Genomic DNA, 10,596 nt, shown 5'->3' on the forward strand with positions numbered 1-10,596 from the left:
CTTTAACGATAATTAACATAAAAAACTGTAACCGACTTTGGCTATATATAATTCTTCAGAATTTTCACCCGCGTTGCGGATTAAAAAGAGTTATTCATCTTAGTCGAATTAACTCGTCACTTATAACGGTCTCGCAATATTCAACGGCGTCGGAATGCCTAATGCGACAACTTCCCGAACATGATAATTTATTCAAAGCTTTAATGTTTACCACTGTCTCAGCGTCTGAGCCAATCTGTTTACCCCGTTATCCCCATTGGCCATCGGCAGTAAGTCATGTCGTTCTTTTTTTTATGCGACACATTAAACGCCCAGATTCGCTTCTAGGGGGGAGAAAAAATATAGGACGAAAAGACAATGGAGCCGGAAATTTTAAGGATCGAGATAACTTAACAAGGAACGCCGCTCCATTGTGAGGAAGATATAATTCAATTAGCGCAAAATGATCGCCACCATCTTTCATCCCTTAACGAAATTATTTTGGAAGGCTGCCGTTATTACTCGAGATTTTTGCTGAAAATTATATTAATTTATTATTATAAAAACATCTACATTAATTTAATAGACAAAGATAATTTATTTATAAATATAGTAGTGTAAAGTCATCGCATATATTACATTTCACGTGAAAACTTACATTATTATAATTCAGCCTTTTAAATAATTTTTGCGTTTCTTAGTAAAGAAGATATATTTAATTTGTTTGCTTACATTCAATGCTTTAATTATTTTCGATATTTATTAGTTACATTAATGCGTTTATGGTTTATACAATATTTCAAGGAGGAAGATTGCATCCATTTAAAACATAAAAGCTAATACGCAAAAAATACGATAAGTAAACAACTGCTTTATTTTTAAAATTAATATTTTGTAGATAATATGGATTGATGAAAAAATATATGTTTTGAAGAACATGTGTAGTTATATTGAAAAATATATATTATCTAACCTTCGAAAATAAGATAATAATAAAAAAACTCGATAACGTATTACTTATCCATAAAATAAAAAAGCCTTTTATTATACATATATATTAAAGAGAACTGTTTCTGAGAATTCCTTAGACCAGTCGACCCTGGCGACTTTTTAGTTGTTTGTAAAAGTGTAATTTAATTAACTAAAATAACACAGCTCGTAATTATTTTCTCAATTTCAATTAAAAACTTCGCCATTAATTAAGAAAAATATAAGGAAAAAATCATTACAAAACATTTATTAACTCAAACTGCGAGTTACCGTATCGCAAAATTACACAGAAAGGCGGCTAAAATCAAATTCTGTAGCCAAAGGCTATGAATTTATTTTGGCCCAACACCAATAATAAGCATATTTCTAGCCAAACTGTGTTTCTGACAGTGTAATTAAATTTAACTGTAAAAACCGCAACACGACCGAATGAAAAGTTCAACGTGTACAGGATCGATTAAAAGTTGAAAAGGCGCCGTTTATTATTCAGCGGACATTGAAATCGCATATGAAAAGTGCAATTATTGCATGCAACGCAAGCTTTAATTTTATATATACTACATACAGACTACACAAAAAAATACAATATTTATTAAAACGCATTTCAGACCGGAGGAAGCGCATTCTTGTCTGTCACATAAACCATAGTCTGCGTATTCCAAGCTACATATTTTTATCAATAAATTATTTGTATTTTTATCGCATTTCCTAACAATCTAAAAATATAAATTAATATCAGTAATATTTATTGAATATACCGTTTTGCAACGTTTATTTTCAACGCCGTAAGGACTCTAAATATTGGATATCGATATTTTTATCAACGATTCGAATAATTACATTTAATAATAATTTAAATATTATTATTATTTCGATAAATATTATTACATTCGTTGTTTATTAATATAATGTTGTAATTTCGACGCGAGTTTGTATTCGATATAATAATACATATTATAATAATAAAAATATCAACTAAGAACGAAGGGAAAATAAAATAGTTTTGAGCTATAAGCCGAAATTGACGCGTCCAAACAGCGGTGTTGGCGAAATCTCTCGATGAAATTTTTTTACGTTTGTTTTCATTTTTTTCTACTTACATTTATATCGACGTTCGCTTGTCGTTTAGCAGTCCTCAGCGCAGCGATGGCTGCGACGACGCGTACAATGTTAATATTTAAGCGAAGCGAAAAAGAGCGCCGCTTGTGACGCTTTCGTTTTGACTGCTTATTCCCTGTGATTTTTCTAGAATGAAAAATAAAAAAAAATGTCTATTTTTTGCCATTTGCCTATTTCCCTCTCCACAAAATTTTTTTCGTGAAGGAGGAAATAGACAGTCATAACAAAAAATATATCGATTTTAAAAGATCACCTTAATCAGCTTGTTGTAAGTGTTGCTTAACAAATAAAAAAGCCAAAGGGCTTCTCTCCCACATGTCGAATTTATATGTCACAGAGCCTGCTTATTATCCATATAGAACAGGTTGTACAAAAAATAAATGGTAAGAGAAATACTTTTATACATAAAAAACAATGAATGACGCACGCCGAATATGCATAATTATATAAAATATATGTCTACAGAAATTAAACTTTTAATTTCTATGGCAGTAAAATGTATTATAAAATAAATACGGGTTCTCAAATACGTCGCATACTCGTATATTTAAAGAGAATTTTTCCGCACAAATACATACACACATATATTATAGTTAATTTAAGATAAACATTAAAATTGTATAATCAAATTAATATACATTCTTTTTTTACTTTATAAATATTTATAATATATTCTTAAAAAAAGCAATAAATGTATTTAATTTTCGATTATATTAACAGCTTACCGCCCGCGTTGTTTTTGCCGAACTTTGCTTGGTGGCAGGGCAATTTCGCAGAATAATGACAAACAATTATCAATTATACTTATAAACCAATTAAGATATTTTATTGAAAAATTTAATATGTAGCTTCCTTATGATTTTTCGCATAAATATATTGAGATTTTTCGCATAAATATACCTTTTGAAAATTAATCTATTAGAGTATATGATGCACCTCGAATTCGGGAATTCCACACAGATAAAAAAATGCATTTTATAATCGAAGGAATGCAATAAATTTAGTCTCTTCTGAATTATCGACTGAGACGTATCGCGAAAATTGCTCTTCTCTCGGTGATCTTTAGTGATTGTGATTTTAATTTAAAAAATATATTTTTAATCACCCCAAAATGGACGAAGAAGAAGCTTCTTGTACAAAAATTAAGACAATGTCAAACATATAAAATTAAGGCCCCTACAGATGAAACATGGCGGAATTATCCAAATTTGTAAAACAAATAAGAAAAGAGGTTTCAAAATTATATTTACTTTTTATAACAGCCAGATGAGACACGGGGAAAAACAAGAACTACCAGCTTACAATATACAAGCCTCAATCTTTAATGGACTGTAATAAATATATAGTGTTGATCACGCCGATCAATATATAGTTACCTAATATTTAAAAAAAAACAACGGAATAAACAAACAAATGTTGTTTTTTGTTTATATTAATGCGCATTGTTTTATTTGTTCAGTGTCTATCGAAATTCGAATCGTAACGGCAAAATTAAATTCAAAGATTTTCTTTTGAGTAAGGCTAAGGGATGGATGCAGAATTCAGTGAAATCTATCGATTCTCAATACATTTCATCAGTTTCTACCACATCTTATCGTGCTTGTGCTCTCGATCCATCAGAAAGGCTTTCGGATAAACTGAAAAACCATCAGCCAATATAAATAAAAAGTGTGGAGATATATGTGAAAAGAAAATGTCGTGTTTGTTCTGCACATAGAATAAGGAAAGATACACGTGCAGAAGTTGTGAAATTTCTCTTCATATAAATTAGTGTTTTTATACGTTAAAAAAATATTGAAATAGATAAGTGTAAATAATAAAAATAGATAGTGATATAGTGATATAGTGTGGTTTATAAGTGTAATGGTGAAAATAAAAGTGTCCGTGACAGTTGTAAGCAGAGAAAGTACGTCGAAAAATTTGGTGAGTGTAAATTACTATATTATATTTTAAACGGATATTTTTCTAATATATATAAATATTGCAACCATTTTCAATTTACACAAAATATTAGGAATGAAAAATACACATTTATTCGTTCATGTTTTTATTCCTCAGAAATTATTTTTAGTGCAATATTTTTTTTTCAATTATTTTACAATAAACTAATACGGCGATAATTTATCCGAAATGTAGCTTTTTTTTCCTGATTTTTTAATTTATGAATAATTGCGGTTTTTGTGGTGAGAATTTTTTAAAATTACGAACACCGGGAAAATATTCGTTAGTTAATGGATGATATTTTTTGAAAGTTCTTTGATTACTATGCTATCTAATATATCTACATATAGCGTAACGATTTTAATTTTTAATTTTACAATAACATACAGCATTTTAGATGAAAAACTTTGTTAATTGATGTACTTTCAACCGAGATGTTTCGATTTTATGTTTACCTAGCCAGACATTTTGACCTTGAAATTTATTTCTGTTAGAATTGTAACATAAAATATTATTTTTTTATATGAAATAAATAATTATTGTTCATATATTGCATAAAAAAACTCACGTGCCTCAAAAAGGCAACATTTTATTGCATTCTGTTTCAATGGGATCTTTTTACAAAAAATTTAAGTAAAATATAATTTATTTTTATTTTGATAGTACGTGGAAATAGTTTACTAGCATCTTTGATTATCATATAGAGACAAACTTGGTGGTATCCCAGTATTTTTTTAATGAAAGAAAACGCATGACGCAGGACTCATGCTTGAGTCATGGCCACTAAACAATGTTATTTCAAGACTCGTATACGAGTCCGCGGGCGTTAAGCTGTTATTAACACGTTAATAATCAGTCCACTCTGTGCTGTTGACGCGAGCGGTCGCATTCGCGCTTCGCTCCGTTATCGTACGAAGGACACCCCCGCTACCGTTCTGCAACGATAGACACGCCCACTGCAATTAGCTACAAAGACAGCGCCATGAAGAAGGCGCAGACGCGCAAGCGTTCTCTTGGAACGTTGAAGGCGTACCTAAACGCCTCACAATCAACTTCAGGCCTGCCAGACCACGAGTGGCAGGTACCCAAAAAGACATCGAAAGTTTCCCAGGATGCTAAGATGCCTCCGACCACGAGCCAAAACAGGTATGAAAAGCTTCCCGAAGTGATCGAAAGGAAGCAGCAGAGGATACCGCCTGTGATCGTAGAGATCACGGGAACACACCTCCAGACGATCGACTTAATTAAGTCGATCACAAAAACATCGAACTTCTCGTTGCGATACACGGGAAGTGGCAATGTGTCAGTACTTTGCGCGTCGTTTGAAGCACGCGCGTTGTTAATGGATGGACTGAAGGGCCAACGCGCCTTTCACACATTCACCGCCGACGACGATAAAACAGTGAAATCCGTGCTGAGAGGGCTCCCAGAGGTCCCCACCGAAGACATTGCCGCAGATCTCGAACGCCAAGGACTTAGCGTCGTCAAGGTGACGGCAATGAAGACCAAGACCGAGAAACAAGGAGACTCCAGGCTCTACCTTGTCCAGTTTCCGGCTAATACAACAACGAGCACTATAAGAAGCATCCGGTACGTTTGCTTCACCAAGGCCACGCTTGAAAAGTACAAGCGTAATAAATTGCATTTAACGCAATGTTTCAGGTGTCAACAATTCGGCCACGCTGCAAGAAATTGTCAACGAGCTCCCAGGTGCGTCAAATGCCCCGGAAACCACGCCACGAACGAGTGCTCTAAGAAGGACCGAGAAGCACCCGCCATCTGCACTGGTTGTGGAGGAGACCATCCGGCCAATTTTAAGGAGTGCCCTCGTAGGTTAGAATACCTACAGAAAACTCAGAAGAGACAACAGAGACCGACTCCCACTGTTCACTCGTCGCAGCCGAACAACATATTCAACCTCGAGCAAGCGCAATTTCCTGCACTGAAACCAACGAAACCAGCGTTGGTAAAAACCTCAACCACCCCAGCAGTGATCTCATCAGCCACTTCATGGAACGCCCAGGTTGGCGCCGCACCAGCACCAATAAACAAGGCGCCACAACGTCCCCAAACCAGGCAGCCTGAGGAGCCCCTCTCAGACACAATGCCAACTTCAGAGCTACGCAGGATGTTGCTCGTCCTTCAAGAAATCAGGACCAAGGCTGGAAAGTGTGCCAGCAAAATGGAGATCGCCTTGATGATGGTCGAATATCTCGATGTGCTCTTCTAAGGTGGGGCTCAACGTTTTGACGTGGAATTCACGCGGATTCCGAAATAAAACTGGAGAACTGGAACTGCTGATCAGTGAGTACAAAATTGATATTGTCGTAATCACCGAATCTTACCTCAAACCACACGTCAACGTTTTTATACCGAACTTTGTCTGCCTCCGGAGGGACCGTCTCTCAAGGCCAGGCGGAGGGGTCGCGATATTTGTAAAAAAATCAATTAAACACGCGCGCATTACAACAAACACGACTAATCTTGAAACTGTCGCGATACAAATTAAACACGATAATAAATTAATAATAATTGTCGCGGGGTATAATTCTCCCGGTGACAGGTTGCTTCGAGGTGACCTTGATGATGTGTTTCGTCTTGGAGAATCCGTGATATTAACTGGAGACTTTAACGCGAGACACATGCATTGGGATTGCCCCGGTGCGAATCGATCCGGTAAATTAATATTTGATTATTTACACGATACGGACACTACTGTAAATTTTCCGAAATCCCCAACGCATTATCCTACCAACCACACGACTCCGTCAATTCTGGACATAACGTTGGTCAAGGGTAATTCCCGGATTTCAAACATGCACTGCATCCAGGCTCTGTCCTCGGACCACCTTCCAGTATTCTTTACGTTGGACGGTGAGGTCGAGATGGTGTCTGAGGTCGTTTTCAATTATGCAAAGGCTGATTGGAAGCGATTCAGAAGCATAGTAGAGTCTCGGGTATTGATTAAACGACAGAATTATACCTCAAATGACACTAAAACTATTGACGATGATATTCATTACTTAACATCCGTGATCGAGCAGGCCAAAATATCATCAATTCCGTCGCGTAAAAATATTTGGAATAACATAGAACTCACCCCAGAAATAATTAAACGTATTAAAATTAAAAATAATATGAGAAAGCAATGGCACAAAAATAAATCGCCCCAACTTAAAACTCTAATTAACAAACTAACTGATGAAATTCGCGTTCAAATTCAAAACATCAAAAACGCTTCGTGGTCGCGTAAACTAAAAGCTTTGAAACCGGGAGATAATTCCTTATGGAGAATGACGAAATCGCTTAAAAATAAAAACTCAAATATACCACCTTTAAAAACCGGAAACAACGTAGCTAACACGACTCAGGAGAAGGTCGAGATTTTAGCTGAGACATTTTCTACATCTTATCAACTTACGCAAAATTACATTGACCAAAAAACCCAAAATAAAGTAGACCGGGCAATTAAAGATATCAGTAAAACTCCAATAGATAAAAAATCCATTAACCAAGTCGGCATATCAGAAATTCTTAGTATTGTTAAACGATTATCAAATAGAAAGGCTCCAGGTATAGATAAATTAGAGAATATATTGATTAAAAACCTTCCTTTTGTTTGCTTTAAGTACTTAAATAACATTTTTAATTCATGCTTATCTTTTGGATATTTCCCAATAATCTGGAAAACGGCAAAAATTCATCCGATAAAAAAACCTGGCAAAGCAGATAACATACCAATTAACTACCGCCCGATAAGTTTACTTCCCTCATTTAGCAAATTATTTGAAAAAATTATATTATCTCGATTAAAGGAATCTCTTAATAGCAAACTCATTAATGAGCAATTTGGTTTCCGCGAAAATCACTCGACTACGCATCAACTTAATAGATTAACAGAGCACATATCTGCCGATTTTAATATGAAAAAAAGTTCTGGTCTTTTATTATTAGATATGGAAAAGGCTTTTGATACAGTATGGCATGATGGATTAATGTATAAACTTTTAAAATATGAAACTCCCTATTACATTATTCACATGTTACGGTCTTACCTGAAGAATCGAAGCTATGTTGTTTCGCTAAATAATACATTTTCGACACCGCGTAAAATACCAGCTGGTGTTCCTCAAGGAAGTATACTTGGCCCGTTTCTCTTCATTCTATATACTAATGATATTCCAATGTTAAAAAATACTAAACTCTCAATGTACGCTGACGACACTGCAATCCTTACTAGTTCTTATGGTCTTAAACCTATTGCAGTTAAACTTCAAAAATCCCTTGAAAACTTAAAAAAATATTTTATGAAATGGAGAATTAAAATTAATCAAGACAAAACAGAAGCAATAATATTCACTAAACGTAGACAACCCTTGCCTGCACCCATTAAAAGTGAACAAGGGCATAACATTGAATGGAGAGCGAGCGTTAAATATCTGGGTATACACCTGGACTCCAGACTAAAATTCAATAAACATATAACTGAACTCCGGTCGAAAGGGCTCGGCGCCATTGCGGCTCTAAAATCAATATTTAATAGAAAAAGTGCGCTTACAATAAAAAATAAAATTCTAGTCTATAGACAATTAATCAGACCTGTTTTAACTTACGCTTGTTCAGTGTGGAGTAACGCGAGTAATAGTAATTTTAATAAACTTCAAGTAATCCAAAATAAAGCCATAAAAATAATTTATAATACACCGTTTTATACTAACCTTAAAAAACTCCACACCAAACATTTAATTCCTACCATTAAAGAATACTGTTATTATCAAACCGAAAAATACTATAAAAAAATCTCGCGAGACCACGCAAACCCACTAATTTCAAGAATCGGTGATTACGACAAAGCAAAACTTAAATTTAAATACAAACATAAAATGCCTAAGCACATATTGCTTTGATGCAGTTAAGCTCATCACAGTGTCATCAGTTTCAGGTCTACAGGGCTAGGTTTATTTACCTTTGTATGTGTTTTATTTTGTATATTATGTATTTTGTATAATTTGTTTTTCTCATCTGCTTCATTCTTTTCCAAAATTTTTTTTTTTTTTTTTTGGATTTTTTTTTAAATTTGTAAAAGGTTTTATGTATTTTTCCTTTAATTTAGTATATTCTCGTATAATTTATTATTCTTTTTATGTTATTGTATAACTTAACAATTTGTAAACAATGTAAATGGTTATGAACCAGTATTGTACATTTAATATATCTGTATGCTATTTTACCTATGTCTATTTAAGAAATAAACTTTTATAAAAAAAAAAAAACACGTTAATAAAAAAAATTACAATATTAAATTTGATTAAAAAAATATTTCGCACCATATTTATAATTTAAAAACGTCGTTATGAACCAAACCATACTGGCTACACAGTTATCGGATCGAATCGGTCGCACTTGGCAGCGACTGGAAAAAAATCCAACATATCATCGGCACACCTGTCCGTGACGGGAAATGAGGCCCGTATCATATTTGCTCAAAAATACGATCACGCGTCCAAATTTGCTTTCGGCTCATCCCTTAACTTTTTTGCAGTCCTTTGACGAGTACTTCCCCTTCCCCCTTCCCTAGGGGAACTGACCCTCATTTGCGCGCATGGTGGCACTCATCCACCTTTGAGAGACCCCGGGCGAAATTGGACCATTTGACCATCTTGTATCGCGAATCGAAGCCGTTCGGCTCGTATGTGAATTCTTTCAAAATATATAGAAATATATTATTCCCTAACGAAAAAAAATGTTTTCTGACGCGTCGAAAATAAAATCCATTTCAGCGATCGCCGAATCTCAAGGGTCCTCGGCTGTTTTTCACACTTGAATGCTGATGAATAAACATGTGATTTGCATAAAAGTCCGTATTGATATATTTTTGCGATTAAGGGTGGAATTATTTATCTGTTTATAACACTTGATTGTACTTATCGTCCCGCAACATAACATTGATATTAAGTGTGTACTTTTTTATCTTGTAATGAAATGAACGTTTTTTTTTTATTAAATTTTTCATAATATTAGGATGTTTTAAATTATGACAACATTTTGGAATGTAGTAATATGGATAGTAAAGAAAACAGTAATTTGTTTAAAATAAATTAGCGATAATATTGTGTGTACAATGATTGATTTACATAAAATTATATTTGCTTCTTTGACAAAATAAACTTCTTAGAAATGTAACAACTACTTATAATCATCGCATTACAAGATCTGCTAAAAAATATTTAATATTTAATGGATTTTTCTCTTATGCACGTGCATAAAAAATAGCTTTTAGCAGCCCAGGTAAATGAAATATTATGTGTATCTTAAAATAAACGTAAAACGGGATCTATTGTGAAAAAATAACAAAAATATATTATTTTATAAAATTTCTAAATGGTAAAATTGTTAACCTGGCTAGATACTTGACGCGCTGCTTAATCCGGATTACAAAATTATAATAATACATATGTACATACATACATACATACATACCCCAAAGCTAATTTTACCACCAAGAAGATTATACCTAAAACGAGGTTGTTACAGTTATATTCAAATTTAAAAATCTCAAAGTACCTA

At 33.9% G+C, this 10,596-nt stretch overlaps 1 protein-coding gene across 1 annotated transcript; it reads left to right on the forward strand.

Annotated features, from left to right (window-relative positions):
• Positions 1–5,515: 5,515 nt before the first annotated feature.
• LOC148238896 (uncharacterized) lies at positions 5,516–8,601 on the forward strand. The gene is made up of 2 exons (XM_088191429.1): positions 5,516–5,619; positions 5,692–8,601. The coding sequence occupies exons 1-2, from the start codon at positions 5,528–5,530 to the stop codon at positions 6,257–6,259; spliced, it is 660 nt and encodes a 219-aa protein (XP_088047555.1). The 5' UTR covers positions 5,516–5,527; the 3' UTR covers positions 6,260–8,601.
• The last annotated feature ends 1,995 nt before the right edge of the window (positions 8,602–10,596 follow it).

Source organism: Plectrocnemia conspersa, unplaced genomic scaffold (assembly GCF_051122295.1).
Source record: "Plectrocnemia conspersa isolate PC_06_02 unplaced genomic scaffold, ASM5112229v1 ptg000001l, whole genome shotgun sequence".
NCBI classification, from domain to species: Eukaryota; Metazoa; Arthropoda; class Insecta; order Trichoptera; family Polycentropodidae; genus Plectrocnemia; species Plectrocnemia conspersa.

Excerpts from the sequence above, each read along its gene's own strand:
- LOC148238896 (XM_088191429.1), top strand. The coding sequence starts at position 5,528 with ATGAAGACCAAGACCGAGAAACAAGGAGACTCCAGGCTCTACCTTGTC. Across the intron at positions 5,620-5,691 it reads AGCACTATAAGAAGCATCCG|GTGTCAACAATTCGGCCACG; the intron begins GTACGTTTGCTT and ends GCAATGTTTCAG.